This window comes from Prionailurus viverrinus, chromosome B1, assembly GCF_022837055.1.
Source record: "Prionailurus viverrinus isolate Anna chromosome B1, UM_Priviv_1.0, whole genome shotgun sequence".
Lineage (NCBI taxonomy): Eukaryota > Metazoa > Chordata > Mammalia > Carnivora > Felidae > Prionailurus > Prionailurus viverrinus.
In genome coordinates, this window is record NC_062564.1 from 13,578,698 (window position 1) to 13,597,116 (window position 18,419).

General features: G+C 41.1%; 1 protein-coding gene across 1 annotated transcript in view; it reads left to right on the top strand.

Moving 5' to 3' along the window:
• Positions 1-17,994: 17,994 nt before the first annotated feature.
• Positions 17,995-18,419, top strand: part of TENM3 (teneurin transmembrane protein 3) — a 451,388-nt gene continuing 450,963 nt past the window's right edge. Inside the window, exon 1 of the mRNA XM_047856975.1 lies at positions 17,995-18,276. Within this exon, the coding sequence (XP_047712931.1) occupies positions 18,045-18,276 (232 nt within the window). The 5' untranslated portion in view covers positions 17,995-18,044. The remainder of the gene's footprint in view (positions 18,277-18,419) is intronic.

Consider the following 18,419-nt stretch of genomic DNA (forward strand, 5'->3'; position numbering starts at 1 on the left):
TTCAGAAACTGCATTTTGATAGTACTCCGTTTACTGACATGTTAGCCGTGGTGTCTCCTCTCTTAGTCCAATTTGTTAGCTTGGTGCTTCAGATTTGTGTCCCAGTTCTGTTTCTCTGTTACAGTCCTGTGCGTCTGCAACGCTGCCCTTTTCTGCCTTTCTGCTTTGGCCTGAGATGGAAGGGTGACTCCCGTCTGAGGATGAAATGTCCAGACCACGCACATCCTCTGTGTGTGGCATGGCAGAAATACCCAATGCTAGTTTGAGGAGACGTGTGTACCTTCCAGGGGCCCTACAGCATGCTTCTGTTGTAGGGCTTTGAAGGGAGTGATCGCTCTCCCTACTTGTTGGCAGGCATATCAGTCACAGTGGGAGAGAAAGGGATTCTTAGAACTTTGTTATTAGCCCCTCACATTCTGCAGATCTGACCAAAGGGGCTATGATCCACGCCATCTGGGGGAGAGTGACGGCAGAGCCAACAGTGGCGACTTTGCACCCGTCTCTTTCTCTGTCTGTGAAGGATGCTGCACTGCCTGTTCAGACAGATCATGAGAAGAGGCTCAGTCTAGCCAGGTAGTGAGGACTCTGGTTCATCTGATTCCCTTCGGCAGCAGGAAATTACATAGGCCTGTGTTTCACGTACCCAAGGAGAAGAAAGAGGGTCCCCTAGCCTGCCCCCTGGTATGACAGTAAGCCAGACTTGAATTTGAGCTACATCTTCTGGTCTTTGTGGCTCATACCTTAAGGAACCAGGGTTTCAGAGCCAACATACTCTCCGTGTATATGTAAATGCAATATGTTTTATAAGTATCTTATAATCATGAGTTTGTCTTCTAGCTCCTGACTGTTTGAATCCTGGAATTGTCTGGACATATTTTTCATGAACAATTAATGACTATTTCAGTGGGAAGTTAAAATTATAATAATTTGGACATTTTCTATGTATTTCTACTTACTATTACTGGGCCAATATTTTGATACTCAGGCTTGTCTGAACCCCATCTGAGTGAAGTTCCGTGGAACCTGAGAACTCCTGCCAATAACATAATGGTAAATTGCCTCAATTATGGAGCTCTTCATCTGCCTAGTGTTTCATGGTTTTCAAGTTGTACCTATTAGAAAGGTTCTGTGGATAAAGTATGAGAGGAAAAAAGCATTATGTACATTAGTTGAAATTGGCATCATGTTGCCAAAGTGTAATAAGCCTTAGGGGACCTCAGTGTTGAAACTACTCAATTGAATGCTGCAATTTCCCATAACAATTTAAAAGGCCTGCAGGCATGCTAAAGTCATAGCTGGATCTTTCAGTTAACATGACCCCAAAGTCTCATTTACATCACGGCAATTAAAATATATTCCACATTACATGTTTACTACTATATGCTGTAGAAATAATCCAATGAGATGTGGCGATTTTCCACAAATCATCGTGGAAATCTTTATGCCTGCCATTTCTTCTTTCCAAAGCGGTATTAACATTTGCACGCACGCACGCAGAGGATGATGGTGATTGGCAAGGCAGAAGAGGGCGGGGCAAGGGGGAAAAGATGTCTTCTAGACTGATAATAACCAGCAGTCATTACTACGTGGTGACCCACATGAAATTAGGTTAGTAGTCTCAGTCCGGTTCCTAGGTGATAGGTGTCTATTATGCAAAATAACTGTTGTCCTCAGTGATAATTGGCCCCCTACTGGCAGTTAGAAATAGAGGGACCAAAAATTAAATGAGTATTAAAATAATACTACCTCCTAATTGCAGAAGTACAACCCCTCGTCTGGGTCAGAAATGCCGATGCCCAGTTGGGGAGGTAACGGAAAAGGGATAGCAGAATTCACCTGAGGAAGATGTTCCCGTAAACGAGTGTTCTTTCGTCAGTGTTCTATCCAAGTCCGTTTTGAAACCATCCTGGTGTTAGGGATTATAACCGTAATTATTAACTGATACCGTAACTACTTTGCAGTGACACAAAGGGCAAGTTGAATTATTTTAAAGCAAAGCCACGGTAGCCAAAATTAAATCCTGTTTTTCTCAATGGTGACTGCCGCGTTTTAGTAATGCCTTTCTTTCAAGAAACGCAGACCCAATTGACTCACTCCCAAGTGTTGTTGCGGTTTAATGTTTATGGAGTAGCCACAATGTACTAGCCGACCTGGAAAGCGTGGTTTTTAACAGTTGTCTAGAACACATCATCAAGGTATGAAATACAGTGGCAAAAGTCCAGCTTCTCTGCTTGGCAGGTAGTCAACGGGAAACCAAGGAAACTGAATTTCTCTCTGTGCCTGTTGGCATACTCTCGTAGGCAATGCCTTTTTGTGGTCAGGGAGAGCGTTGAAAGAATCCGACTTCAGCAGACATCTGAGAAGGCAACAATTTTATCTGCTGCCTAGGTCCGTTTTAATCTGTGCCTTGGCTTATAACTACCACTAGTAAGTAACAGCATGGAAAAAAAAAATGTTTTTGATTGAGCCACTTTCTCCAGAGCTGTCGTGCTAAGTAGCGCAAGGGGCCTCCTTTCAGCAGACAGAGCCACCCTCATTGTGGACAATGCCCACCTTTGGGCGGGGCGACAGCAGAGTGTGGTCGGATTGCAGACCCCCACTCACCCCTCAGCAGGTGTCCCTGACATGGGAGGCCTGGATCAGGCCCTAGGTACCTGACTCATACGACTTTTTATACACACTATAAATTATGCATGTATTTGTCTTTGTGACGTAGAACGTTCAGGAAATCAGAACAGCTGACTAATTGGATGCACTTCTTCTATTTTCCTTAGACTGTTTGGCAACATTTATACCAAGTCAAAATATTTTGAGTGTATTATACATATGCACTTTAAGGTGTTTAAGTAAACTTGAGATGTCAAAACATTACATTGCTGTGTGAGCCTATATACCAAGTCAAGCATATTTATGCACCCTGATAGTGTTGCATTAAAAATTATTTAGAAAGAGACAATAGACACCGAAGAAGAAAAATATTAAAGAATTGAATCTTCTAGCGTGGGTGCACGGCCTACCCGCCAGACGGGCTATAAAAATGTTGTGGTTTTTTTTTTCCCCCGCATCCATAGAAGCTGAGGCCAGACCTGACCCAGCCTCTGCAGTATCCATAGCAAGCTAAGAGGGTTGACCTGGTTCTCTGGGCACTCTGGACCCTAAGACAGAACCCAAAGGTGCTTTGAAACCCTGGAGCAACCCTGGAATCTCCGTCCATGTCTCCCTCCTCCCTCCACAGGGAAAAGGCAAGTTGAGTGAGCCCCTCACCTCCAGCACTGAACCAGAATTTCCTGCTCCCCAGGGGTCTGTGAAGAGGTGCCATTTGGCTGGTTTGGTGCTTTTCAGATTGAGATGAAAGCTATCTGCTGGGCAGGAGACAGAGGATATGTTTATTACAGTAATTTTGCCTGTGGGTTACAGAGGCATGAATAACTGTAGTTATCCTTTATTCTCCGAGTACTTGTGGGTACTTATCAGGTCTCCACCTAGTTGTTACTAAAATAAACCTCACATAGTTCTTTCAATCTGGAGACTCTTAATCAGTTTCATTGCCCCTCTTGAAAGTTTTTCCAGTGTTGGCCCCCTGCTTCCTGCTACCGAGACGTAAATATTTGGATAATGTTAATAGATGAAGTCATTTGAAAATTATCAGTGTGGGAACTATTTTTTTTTTCTCATTTGATGGCCTAGTGTTTTTGAAGAAGCTCACAAAAATTCAAAACCTAAACCCCATTCAAACATTTGGCAAAATACCATTTTCACCCCAGCTACAGTATCACCCCTTGCTCTCAACTTTATAGAACTGGGCTTTTATGCATTTTCTCCACCCCAGCTTCCTCAGAAAAGCCTAATGATCCTGGACGCTATTCTTGGACCCTGGACATGTTTTTGAATTTAATTATGATAACTGGCCCTTATCAAGCAGACATTATATTATATGCCAATCACGGTGCTAAATGCTTTTAAGACTTTATCTCATGTAATCCTCATAATACTTCTGTAAGAAAGACAGTGTCATATGCATTGTAGAGAATAAAATACAGGAAACCGAATCTCAGCGACGTTGAGTAACCTGTCCAAGGTCATAGGACACATACACTGTGAATTGTGGAGCTAGACTGTAACATAGATCTGTCAGATCCAAAACCTGTCCTGTATTTCCGCCTAGTTGTGGCTGTATAGATTTCTTCTTAGTTGGAACACCCAGTGTGAGAATTTGTTGGTCCAGAATCATATGCCGCTCTCTCTCTCTCTGAGGCCCGTTGTCTTCTGTGCAGACTTATGTTGGCAGGCGGGCTTTCTCCCATGGTGACAGAAATGTAGACGAGAGCCACGCACACATCCCCACAGAAGTAACTCCACATTTGCCGGTCTGAGTAGGTGCATTCCGGAGAGTTTTATTACATGTCCTGGAGCTAACCTTATTGGCCTGCGTCAGGCCACATGTTCATTCCTGAGCCAGTCACTGAGATGCCTGGAAGGCAGTTCCCCTAACCCCAGGACTGGGGTCTGCTCCATCTCAACCTCTGGAAACCGTCACCGGAGGCAAGCGCTTATTCCGAGAAATACGAGGCATACAAAAAAATTGATGTGACCACACTGGCTGTAATTTAGGAGAGCCTCGTCCTCTGGTAACTAAACCACATGGGCTGGGAGACCAGCCAAGGTGACTGTGTCCTCCTATGAAAACATAGCCTCACAGTAAGGTATCATCTGTTTCTTCCTTAACCGTCTTTCCTTGAACACAAGCTAGAAAATGTTTCCAGTGTATTTTATCCTTTTAAGTTGGTCTTGAATGTTTCACCTCTCTCTGCTCAGGTGAATTGCACGTGGCTTTTCCTTTTGCTGCCCCAGTCCTGTGATCTCTGCAAATTTAATTATCATGGTCTTTTCAACATGGCAGCCTTCATTGACTTTCTTAATCCCGGATCTGTTGACATCCTGACATCGGTTGTCAAACTCTTTGCTATCATTTCTCTCTCTCTCTCTCTCTCTCTCTCCCTCCCTCCCTCCCTCCCCCTCTTTTGTTTTCAACCTATTGAAAAATTTGTTTTTGTGATAGCTTAAAGCCCCTTTTTGTTCTAAGGTTTGGAAGTATAGTCTAGTACTTAAGAGTCTGGATTTGGAATTACACCTAAAGATGTTCAGATTCCACTCAGCCACTACCAGACTCTGTGACCTTGGACAAGTCTGTTAACCTCTCTGGGCCGTAGTTCTCTCATGTGAAAATGGGGTTTATAATTCTTACCTAGCAGGGTTGCTGTGAAGATTGAGTGAGGTCATATATGTAAAGCACCTGGCATATTTTAAGCACTCAATAACTAATCAAGATTGAAATTAATAATTAATCGAGGAGCTTTTATGTCCACTCTTCAAGAGAAGAAAATGCTCTGCACTTAGGGAAATAGTATTAGCTCTTCATTTAAGAAGCTTGTCCAGTTTTACATGGCAGTCCCAACTGTCACCCAGTCAGTAACCCCCGTTTTCGAGTCCCGCTGATGATACGGCAAGCGTATCGTTGTTTTGAAGCCATCTAAGGTCTTGCTTATGTTTTTCTCAGTATGACGAAGGGCTTGGATTTGGAGTTGATGTTGCACAGGTCTTACAGTCTGGCATCCTTTCAAAGGAGTAAATGGAAGAGCCGGCTATGAAAATCTGAGTCCCACCCTCACCACTCACTGGTTTTCTGACGTGGAATTTTTTATTAATTTCTCATATTCCCTCATCAGTAAAACTGGTAAATCACATACCCTTGACAGGCTGTGATTAGAAGCAGAAATACAGTGCGTAAAATACCCAGCCTAGAAAAGTGTTCAGTAAATGGAGGTTGTTGCTGTCATTGTGTATTTGGCCGTGACCGGCATGTCCGCCGAGGTGAGCGTGTTCATTTGAAGATGGAACGACAGTCTAGTCTGTGACCCGGTTCAATCAGAACAATACATGGGGTGATAGCAAAGTTACCTCTTTTTTTTTTTAACCTAGTGTATATTTGAGGCCATTTGGATAACACAGTATCGTCTACATGACACCTAACTGTTGCCTTGATTTTTCCTTTGAACAAGATAAGATCGCTGGCAAAGTTTCAAAGGCCTGGCTCATGCAGAAGCACAGAGGAATACAGTGGTGGCCTCTCTATTCAGGGTTCTGGTTAAAACATCGTAAAAATACTTAAATAGACATGATGGATATCCAGGCGGACAGGCAAATTGAGAGATGTTATTTACACTTCACCCTAAAAGTCTGCGAGGTGAGAAAGCTGCATTCAGCGCAGCCGTATTTGGACCCTAGTGCCTTTTCCCATCTGTTCAAAATATGGAGATTAGGGCATTTTCGCCGCCATTACTGGTGCAGGTGTTATCATAAACTACGTGACGGTATTAATACATATTACTGGTATATTACAATTGTCCATAATTGTTCTCAGGAAAAACAGAATCAATTTTAATGTCAAACCGTACAAGTGAATTGCTTTAGTTGTTTTTAAATCATAGAATAATATTCTTACTTTACCTTATGGGGTAAATTAGCCCTCATTATCCATATTTTTTTCCTTTTTTGATCATTTCCAGTTTCTGTTTCCTTCTCTATATAAATAATTTTAAAAGAATTTTTAATGATTTGATGAGGTTTAAGCCACTTTTCTTATAGCCTAAGGCAGTGTTCTATATATTTTCCAATTAGAAATTTCCCAGTATTCACACTTATTCAGTAGCTATTTTAGTATATTACTCCTATTTGCTTCATTATCTAAGTTCATATATTTGCTATCTATGATAAAGCATGGAGAATAATTTTGACTTTTAAAACAGCAGCCTTCCAGGACACGTGGGTGACTCAGTTGGTTAAGCATCCAACTTTGGCTCAGGTCATGATATCACGGTAGGTGAGTTTGAGTCCCGCATCAGGCTCTGTGATGACAGTTCAGAGCCTGGAGCCTGCTTCAGATTCTGTGTCTCCCTCTCTCTCTCTCTGCCTCTCCTCCTCTCTCTCTCTCTCTCTCTCTCTCTCTCTCAAAAATAAAATACACATTAAAAGAAAAGATTTAGGGGCATCTGGGTGGCTCAGTTGGTTAAGCATCCAACTTCAACTCAGGTCATGATCTCACGGTTCGTGAGTTCGAGCCCTCCATCAGGCTCTGTGCTGACAGCTCAGAGGCTTGAGCCTACTTCAGATTCTGTGTTTCCTTCTCTCTCTTCCCTTCCCCTGTTCGTGCTCTCTTTCTCTCTCTCTAAAATGAACAAAAATTTTTTAAAAATTTTAAAAAATTTAAAACAACCTTCCTATTTATTATTGTTAAAATAGATATAACTGTATCTTCAGTCAAATGAAAATGTTCACAACATTAAGTAGAAATGGGTTGTGAGATCATCTATATTAAAATACATGTGATACGGGGCGCCTGGGTGGCGCAGTTGGTTAAGCGTCCGACTTCAGCCAGGTCACGATCTCGCGGTCCGTGAGTTCGAGCCCCGCGTCAGGCTCTGGGCTGATGGCTCAGAGCCTGGAGCCTGTTTCCGATCCTGTGTCTCCCTCTCTCTCTGCCCCTCCCCCGTTCATGCTCTGCCTCTCTCTGTCCCAAAAATAAAATTAAAAAAAAAAAAAAAAAAAAAAAAAAAAAAATACATGTGATACATACATATATTCATACACATACATGTACACACACACATGGAAAAAAAATCCAAAAATGTGGACTCACAAAAGATCAAGAGAGTAGTAATTTTAATGTTTTCCTTCTGGAGGGGGGTGGGCACTCATCTGTACTTTCTAGTTTCCACAAAGAACAAATATTACTGCTTCACACATGGTTTAAATTAAAGAAAAGCATGAATTGGTATTGCTCATTCATTAGTGTTTAGGGATGGTCCTCCCCATGTGTCTCAGAGGTGTCCCTCTCCACCATCTGCTCAAGCCAGCAACCTGCCAGTCATTCTCAGCTCCGCCCTTTTCCTCACTCTTGTTTCAGCCCATCCCAAGTCTTGCTGATGCCACGTCGATCTCTCATATCCATCCACCTCTCTAAATCTTCACTGCCTTTTCAGTTTCCATAGTCCACGCTAGCATTCTCTGGCCTGGACTTCCATAAAAATCTACCAACAGGTTTTCCTGCTTCCACTCCAGATCTCCCTCTTCCCTGTTCTCATACTTCAGGTGGAGGGATCACATCAAACTGTAAATCTGATTGGTCACATCAGTGCCCCATTTCACTCTCCAGTGGTCACCCTGTTTGGCGCACTCTGGGTGAGACCCATTAGCTTATGTAATGAAGCTCTGCACCTGGCCAGCAAGTTTCCTCTGGACTCATGTCTCCTTACTCACGTTGCCCCAACCCGTGGACACTTGTCCATCCAGGTGTTCTCTGCCTGCAGGCATTTGTTTGAACAGGTTATTCTCTCAGCCCGCCTGGTATGGCCTCAAGTCCTTTCCTGTGACACACATGCTTGTGGCCAGGCTAAACCCTATTCATCCTGTGGATCTCAACCTAAATGTCATTTAAGAGAGCTCTTCTTTGGGCTCTCCGTTTCCATTAGACCCCATTTTCTATTCTCTGTCTTTACAACTTGTAATTTTTTGCAGTTTTTGTTACACTTTTAATCGTGTATTTATTTTTGTGATTATTTAACCATCCTCTCCCTTTTCAGATTGAAAGAGGGTAAAGACTGGGTCTTGTTCATCTCTATGTTTTCGGTGCCTCTCACCATGCCTGCCATGTATGATGAGTGAATCAAAAAATTACAAAACACTATTCCTTGTGCACCATTTTATGCTAATGCATGAAAATCACCCCATTCTTTTGAATTGCTGGTGAATGTTCCTCCAACTGATCTTGCCTTGCTTTTTCATACAAGCTAACAATCTTTGTCTTTTAACTGGTGTGTGTAGATCATTTATTTTTATATTTAATGTGATTGATGATATGCTTAGGTTTCTCTTTTTCCACTTACTGTTAACCTATTTGTGTCTTTATGTTTAAGTGTGTTACTTGGTAGCAGCATATACTTTTTTTTTAAACCAATCTGAAAATCTCTGCCTTGTGTGGGATATCTAGACCATTTACATTTAATGTGATTATTGGCCTAATTAGACTTAAGTCTACCAACTTGCTGTTTGTATTTGTTCTGCCCCATGTAATCTTTGATCCCCTTCTCCTACTTTCATTGGACTAGTCAAATAGTTTTGATGCTTCCAGTTTTTACGATTCTGTTATTTCTTTTATTGGTATACTCTGGTTTCTCTTCAGATCATATAAATCTTTCGCCTTTTACTATTATTTCTTTTGTTGGACTATTAGATACAATTCTCAGTTTTGTTATTATAGTGGTTGCTTTATGATTGAAAGTGTACATCTTACACTGTGTCTCCTGAGGTGATGCCGCTTCACATATAGTATGAAAACCTTACAATAGTATACTATCTCCCCTCTGTTCCTTTATGCTGCTGTTGCAATATACTTTATTTACACATGTTATAAAATTCACAATATACTGTTACGGTTTTTATGCAACCAGACATCTTTTGAAGAGATTTAAATAATAAGAAAACTATCATACATTTATCCATATAGCTGCCACTTCCAAGTGCTAGTGATTCCTTTGTGGAGATCCATATTTCTATTTGATGTTCTTTTCCTTCCACTTAGGTTCCTTTGCATTTCCTATAATGAGAGCCTCTAGGTGGTCAACTTTTACACATCAGAAGATGTAGTTATTTTGCCTTAATTTGTGAGAGATATTTTCATTGGTTATGGAATTCTAGAATGACAGGTTTTTTTTTCCTCTCGGCGTTTTAAAGAGCTTACTCTACTGTCTTCTTGCTTACATTACTTCCAACATGGAACTCTATATGGAATGTGCCTTTTTCCTGGATCTGCTTTTAAGACTTGCTCTTAAGTTAATTTTTTTTAAGTTTATGTATTTATTCTGAGAGTGAGAAAGAGATCACTAGCAGGAGAAGGGCAGAGACAGAATCCCAAAGTCTGGCAGTGCAGAGCCCAAAGCAGGATGTGAACCCGTGAACCGTGAGATCATAATCTGAGCTGAACCAAGAGTCAGACGCTTCCCAAACTGAGCCACTCAGGCACCCCAGGACTTTCTCTTATCACTGTTTTCTTTTTAAAAATAATTTAAATTACAACCAAATGCTTGGGCATAATTTATTTATATTTCTTGTGCTTGGTGTTTGCTGAGCTTCTGGGAATCTGTGGATTTATAGCGTTTATCAAATTTGAGGATTTTCCAGTTATTATTTCTTCAAATTTTTTTTTTCTGTTGACTTCTCCCTGTCTTCCCCTTTAGGGACTCCAATCAAATCTATATTGGCCACTTGAAGTAATCCTACATCTCACTAATGACATATTTATTTATTTATTTATTCTCTTTCTCTGTGCTTCATTCTGTATATCTTCTATTACTATATCTTTAAGTCTTTTTGCCTTCTCTTTGGCAGTGTCGAAAAACTGCCTATCCAGTGTATTTTCCATCTCAGACATGGTGGTTTCCTCTCTAGAAGTTTGATTTGGGTCTCCTTTTTATATCCTCCCTGTCTCCTTTTAATATTTTGAGCATGTTTAACTCAGTTATAATAGCTGTTTTTGTGTCCTTTTCTATTAGTTCCAACACCTGTGTCAGCTCTGAGTCAGTTCCAATTGATCGATTTTTTCCCCCTCATTATTTTCCTGCTTCTTGGCATGCCAGAGATCTTTGATCGTAGGCCAGACGTTGTGAATTTCACCTTGTTGAGTGTTAGACATTTTTGCACTCCTGTAACGTTCTTCAGCTTTGTTGTGGAATAGTTAAGCTACTTGAAAACAGTTTGATCTCCCTGGCCTTGCTTTGAAGACTTTTCAGAGGAGACCAGTACCATGTTTAGTGCTAAATTATTCCCCACAACTGAGGTGAGACCTTCCTAAGTAAATTGCCTAGTAAATTACGAGGTTTTTCCCATCTGACTAGTGGGAATATACGCTACTCTTGTCCTTGGGTGAGCTCCGGGTACCGTTTCCTGTAATTTGGTGATCCTTTAGAAGGGCAGTTTTGCACCCACAAGACATTTGGGAACGTCTGAAGGTATCTTTTATTGTCACGAATGTGAATGCGACTGGTATCTAGTGGATAGAGGCTGAGTGCGGCTAAATATCCTACTGTTGGATTTTCTCCACAAGAAGGAGCTTTTTTCCACGTAAAATGTTAATAATGTTGAGGTTGAGAAGCTCTGTTACAGTCCTTCCAAACTGCTCTTTCGCTGGCCTGCAGTAGTCTCATCTACACGTGCTGACCAGCACTCTGCTGAACTCTCAAGAAGCACCCTTTGCCATCCTCCAGAGTTCTTTCTCCAGGCAGCTCTCTCATCTACCGGATTCTCAGCTCTGCCTGTTCAGGTTAGGAAGTCTGCGGTGCTCTTCCTGGGTTCTTCCTCCTGTCCTGTAGCCTAGAAAGTCTTGAGGTAGTGAGCAAGGGTCATCAAGGACTCGGCATGTTTGCTTCCCATTTCTCAAGGTTCTCTCTGTGTCAATGTCTTGAAAACTCTGTTTCATGTATTTTGTCAGTTTTACTGTTGTTGTTATTTTAGGCAAGAGGGTAAATCCAGGTCCTGTTCCTCTACCTTGGCCAGAAGCAGAAGCTGACTTCTTATTTATTATCGTTATCAAATGTCATGTTTAAAGAAAGAAACTTGCCTTGGCTTAACCTGCTCAACCACTCATTATCCACTATACTTTTTCTGTATCTGTATCTTCTCAACAAGCATCACTGTTGTCTTTCCCCGTATTTCTTCCCACAGCTTTGTTTGTGTTTTAACTTTGCGCCTCAGACGTGACATCTATAGTCACTTACATTCTTCTGTTTAAAACTGCAAGCTCAAATTTTAGTTATGCTTGAATTTAGCATTACAAAAAAACCCATTTCATATGATTTTATTTTTGCACTTAATTATTTTAATTCTTTGACTTGTAAATTTGCCTCCAGAAACAAGGTTTCCTCTAAAATGAACAATAGCGATTGATTTCCTCTTGTGTTCAATTGGCATTAATCTAGCTCTTCAATAAAGGAAACACTTAGAAATTCTTACAGCGTGCAAAGTTGTATTTGCTGTTTAATTATCCTAATTGGTAATAAATCATAAATTCTACCTTATTAGGGAAAACGTGAATTGTGAATAATAAAAGGTAAAATTTTCCTAGTGTTATGTACAAATAGCTTAATTTAGATCTTTAACCAAAAATATGTTTGAGTAAATTAGTGTTTTTCTGAAGTCTGCTTATTCTTGTGGGTGAGCTTTTTCAAACTATTATAAAGACAGTTTGAGGAAGACATTCTGTGCAGAAGATATTCAAAGCGATGTTCAGGAATTTGTAATTCTTACAGAAAATAAGGAACAGTGGGAGCATGGGTGGAGTTTGACCAACAGGCTACCTAATCCTTTGTGTTTGAATGTCTGTTTTTATTACAATTGCTGGATAGACACATAAGCTCCTAGAATTTTGGAAGTACAGATATTTTAGGGATGTTTGTTACAAGCCTGATAAATTGTAATCGTTGACTGAAAGGTTTTAAAGATATACTGAGTCCAATTAAAATCAGATAGCTTCCTAAAGGTACAATTAAAAAATGTTTCTTTAGGGGCGCCTGGGTGGCGCAGTCGGTTAAGCGTCCGACTTCAGCCAGGTCACGATCTCGTGAGTTCGAGCCCCGCGTCGGGCTCTGGGCTGATGGCTCAGAGCCTGGAGCCTGTTTCCGATTCTGTGTCTCCTTCTCTCTCTGCCCCTCCCCCGTTCATGCTCTGTCTCTCTCTGTCCCAAAAATAAATAAACGTTGAAAAAGAAATGTTTCTTTGGAATTAGGAACATGTTATGAAACAATGTAAGAATGTTGTTAAGTTCTCTGGCCAAGTTTCAAGCAGGTTTGACTACTATCTGAAATAGACAATATGATCACCCCAGATCTGGTGTCCTGCCCGTTCATTTAGTCGATCAAATATTTGCAGGAAAAAATTGAGAAAACAATTAATTGAGAAAAATTAATAACCAAATCAGAGAAATTTCTTTAAGACCAGCTGTGTTTTCCAGAGAGGTGCTATGGTTAGTAACGGAGTTATTTTTCAAGGAAATGAACCCAATCAATTTGATGATGTTGTATACTTGCTGTAGCAAATTCAGTCAGAACTTTTTGGACAACTTTGTTTCTAATCGTTTTCCTTATTGTTCAAAGGCCTTGCCCACTGTTACAGCCATGATCCTGTTCATCAAATGCTTTATGCTGAATATGCACATAGTGACCCTCTTCCTGTGTAGGACTATGCAATCACCATCAAAGTGCTTCAACAATTTAGCACTGTTTAAACAGCTGCATTTTTTAACCTTCAAATCTGGAGCTGAGTGCAGAAGATAATGCACAACACTGCCTTTTGAGGTCATAGTGAACTCATTGACTTCCATCAGAAGCGTATCAGTGGTTGCAAACATTACAGTGTAGATTGCATCCTTGAAGAGTTTGAGCTATGCACAAAAATGGAAAGACATATGCAAAAGCCTTTTTATTGTTTGGAATCTCTAGGATCAAACGTCTTTGTCTTTGATAGTATATTTGAATACGGTATCTTCGTTTGTCATGGCACTTCAGAATTGCTTCACAAATAAAGAAAAGTCAGATATTTGGTGCTAGAGATGTTCTATAAAGCTCAAGAATACCTAAAATTATCTTTTTATTAGGCATCTATTAACATGTAATTGATTTATAAATATTGGTAACCTTACCATGTGGACGCATCTTTACTATTGATGGTATATATTTGTATTACAACGTTAAAGAACTTATTGATCATCTTATTTGCAAGATTGCGAACTTGTATCATGGGCTATATAATAAAGAGAAGACATTTCACATTCAAAGCTCCAAAGGGACAGTGAAGGACAGGATGGAAATATGAATGATGTAAGTCAGACCTTGATCATTTTGCATATAAAGGGCCGGAGAGTAAATACTTTAAACTTTGCAGGCCATCAGGTCTCTGCATTAGTAACAAACTACACACACTCAGTGGCTTAGAACAAGAAGTTCTGGAGACAACAAGTCTGAAAACTAAGGTACTGGCTGTGCCATGCTTTCTCTGAAGTTCTCGGGAAGAATCTGTTCCATGTGTCTCCCCCAGCTTCTGCCATTTGCTGGCAACCCTTAGCTTGTAGCTACGACACTCAGCCTCTGCCTTTGTCCTCACGTGGCCCTCTCTCCTGTGTGTCTCCATGTCTCTGGATCCAAATCTCCCTGTCCTGTCTCTTATGAAGTCACCAATCACTAGATTTAGGACCCATCCTAATCCAACATAACCTCATCTTAACTTGATTGCAACTCCAGAGACCATACTTCCAGATAAGGTCACAGTCCCAGGTACTAGGTGTTAAGACCTCAATATATCTTTTTGGGAGACACAATTCACTTCACTAAAGTCTCTGTTGCAACCATTCAACTCTGTCTTTGCAGCAAGAACGCAGCCAAGGACAAGACATAAACAAATACATGTGCTGCGTTCCCACAAAATTTTATTTACAAAAACGGATGATAGGTCAGATTTGGCTGGTGTACTAGAGTTTACCAATGCCTGGTCTAACTAACTGAAGCAAAATTGCAGCGAAGGGGGGGGAATTTACCCTTGCTCTAATCAGTTCATTTTTAAAGTGTAGAAATGCAAACATATGTGTGTATATGGCAACACTTATTTCAATTAATTTATTTTTATTTTTTAGTTTGGAGAGAGAGTGTGAGTGGGGGAGGGGGGCAGAGGGAGACAGAGAGAAGCTTAAGCAGGCTTCACGCTCAGTATGGAGCCCAACACAGGGCTCGATCCCATGACCTGGGATCATGATCTGAGCCTAAATCAAGAGTCGGACACTCAACTGACTGAGCCATCCAGGCTCAGTGCCTTAGCAGCACTTATCTTAAAGTCGATGTCAACTCATGGCAAGAACTGAAACTTTCATCATAATTTCAAATCCCAAAGTTCTGTTACTAAAAATGCTTGAATTATGATATTTATTTGGTCAATTAGAAGTTTTTTGGTGGTCATTTAGTTATGAGAGTTGATATGGCTTTTCTTCCAAAGAGATCTAGACCACTTTAGAAACAAGATTTTCCTCGAACTCAGACTTATATATTTGTTCTATTGGAAAGAATGTACCTGCTTCCCCTCAGTAGAAGTATGTTCCATGAGGACAATGACATCATTTTATTTAATGGCATGTCCTCAGCACATAAAAGAGAGCCTAAATACATAATAATAATTCAATAAATATTTACCTAAAGTAAATATTTGCTTTCCCTGGACTAAAGAGAGTGAATTGGTATGTTGTTTTAACCATGTTATACAAAAATATGCCCTGTTATCACATCTTGAAATTATTTATTGTCTTAAACTCATAGAAGAGCTACAATAAGAGAAATCCAATTTCTATTAAGAGCTATTGGAAGAATTTGTGAAGAGAATAATGGGGTAATGAATCAGAAGGGATCAGTGAAAAACGTTAGTTTTCTTTATTTAATCAGATTCATGGAAAATCAGAAAAAAGGTAGAGAAGTCAAGATATATTTCAACAGCCGAGGGAAATATTAGCGACTTCTTTTAACAGCCCCACTTGATTCAATAGCAGGGAAGTGTGGAAACCCATGTGAAGTAACACTTCACAGGCAGTGTAGACGGGAGAAGATACAATTTGGTCAAAGAGGTAGCAGGGGGGGCACCTGGATGGTTCAGTCGGTTAAGTATCTGGCCGTTGATCTCTGTTCAAGTCGTGATCTCAGGGTTTGAGCACGCATCAGGCTCTGAGCTGAGAGCGCAGAACCTGCTTGGGATTCTGTCTCCCTTTCTCTCTGCCCCTCCCCTGCTCTCTCTCTGTCTCTCTTGCTCTCTCCCAAAATAAAAAAACGTTAAAAAAAAAAAACAGGGCGCCTGGGTGGCTCAGTCGGTTAAGTGTCCAACTTTGGCTCGGGTCATGATCTCGCGGTTTGTGAGTTTGAGCCCCGCGTCGGGCTCTGTGCTGACAGCTCAGAGCCTGGAGCCTGCTATGGATTCTGTGTCTCCCTCTCTCTCTGCCCCTCCCCCACTTGTGCTCTGTCTCTCTCTGTTTCTTAAAAATAAATAAATGTAAAAAAACTTTTTTTTAATAAAACAAACAAACAAACAAACAAACAAAAAAGAGGTAGCAGGAGGAACCCCCCAGAGTTTCCAAGCATAGGCTCTGGAACTCTGTGACCAGGCCAGCTCAGAATTTCACTACTATTCTTACTGCTGGATGGAAGGCAGAAATCAGAAAGTGAAAGGTAGAGGAGTCCTAATGTTGCTCAGACAGAAGAGACTTGTTGATAGCCTAGAGGTAAGCGGAGCCAACGTGGGAGAATCGGGAGTCAGCCCCAAGACACCATGTTGAAAGCACATTAAAGAGAGATGTGATGCGGATAACGATAGCCAAGGACCAAGAGAGAGGGAAGGATTCCTTGGGAGAGGGATTCTCCATGGGAAAAAAAATGTAAATAGAAATCACGGTCCTAGGGATGTGGTACCAAAGAGAAGATCTGGGGCCACCAGAAATCATTTGTTTCAAGCTGATTCTGGAATCACTCCAATGAAAAGTGAGTTGAGGAAAGTTGGAGGGGAGTGGGAGCCACCACTGAGGCCTTTGGGGACCTTCAGATGTAAGACAAAGACCAAGTGAGAAAGAGTAAAGACAAGGGAGGACCCTTTAAAATGCAGATCAGGGGCACCTGGCCGGCTCAGTCTGTGGAGGATGCCACTCCTGATCTTGGGGTCGTGAGTTTGAGCCCCACGTTGGGTGTAGAGAACGCTTACATAAGAAAATACACTTTAAAATAAGTAAAAAAAAATAAAATGCACGTTAGACCTGGGAAGCCATCCCTCCTCAGGCCCAGTCACTTTTACCCCTGTCAGTTCAGCCAAATCAGGAAAGAGACAGTAGCTCAGCAAAGAAACACACGTGACCTTGTTCCTTCTGATTTAACTCTTGCTACTGGCCCTTGCAAAAACCTACCACCTCAAGTTAGCCACTTGAATTGCCTTTAAATCAGGATAGCATGGATTCAACCCACGTTCTAGAGAGGAAAATACATTTTTAGGAGAAGGGTAAGGGACAAGGATCAGTTTTTTCCATAGTTGAAGCCGTTTAGGTCCTCGAAACGTGAAAATTGTGTCCGCCGAAGAAAACGTCTTTGCAGAAATTTAAAAAATGCTCAATGTATTTGACAAAATTTCACGTCCAAAAAGCTCCCAATTTGCTTCTGCTCTTAAAAAAAAAATCAAAGAAGTAAAAATAGTATACATTTTTGTTAGAAGAAGAAAGAGAATTTATTTGTGAATGGCAAAAATGCTGTGAGAGAAAATTGTCCCATTGTGGAAAATGTAACAGGCATATTGGGGCCAACCTTTAGCTCGCTTCTGTAGTGAAATTTGATCTTGAGCTTAATTTTTTGTTATTATTAAAGTGAAAAATCAGTTATAGTAGCTTGAACAAGCCTCCATAACACTCAGTAATAGAAAGTATGCCTCACTTCCTGGTACTACGGGACATTTTACAGTGATTTCACAAATTTTCATCATTGTTGTTGAAAGCAAGTTTTCTAGATAGGCAATAGTATTTCTTTCCACCATTCTCCACATTGAGAAGGATGTAGGGTGGTCAGATTTTAATAGCTTTTTTTAATGTTTATTAATTTTTGAGAGAGAGAGAGACAGAGTGCAGAGTGCGAGCGGGGGAGGGGCAGAGAGAGAGGGAGACCCAGAATCCAAAGCAGGCTCCAGGCTCTGAGCTGTCAGCACGGAGCCCGATGCAGGTCTCGAACCCATGAACCATGAGATCCTGACCTGAACCTCAGTTGGACGCTTGATGGACTGAGCCACCCAGGTGCCCCATAGGGTGGTCAGTTTTTAGACGAATGTTACGCTGACGTTATGCAAACCTCTTATCTTTGCAGAGAGGCCAATGCAAGTTGACCCGTGAGTGTAATCTGTGCCGACCAGGACTGATGTGCACCCAGAAGGAATGAAGTATGGATGTGAAAGAACGTAGGCCTTACTGCTCGCTGACCAAGAGCAGACGAGAAAAAGAACGGCGTTATACAAATTCCTCAGCAGACAATGAGGAGTGTAGGGTCCCCACGCAGAAGTCGTACAGTTCCAGTGAAACCTTGAAAGCTTTTGATCATGATTCTTCACGGCTGCTTTACGGAAACAGAGTAAAGGATTTGGTTCACAGAGAAGCAGACGAATACAGCAGACAAGGTAGGTCACTGGTCTCACAAAACAAGGCACACTCAGAAGGCGCCCCCTTGGAGGTGCCCTGTTTTTCTCCTCTATAGGTGACATGATTATTTTCCAACTTGGATGTCTAGCCTCTGATTCAGATTTTTGAGAAACTAGATGGT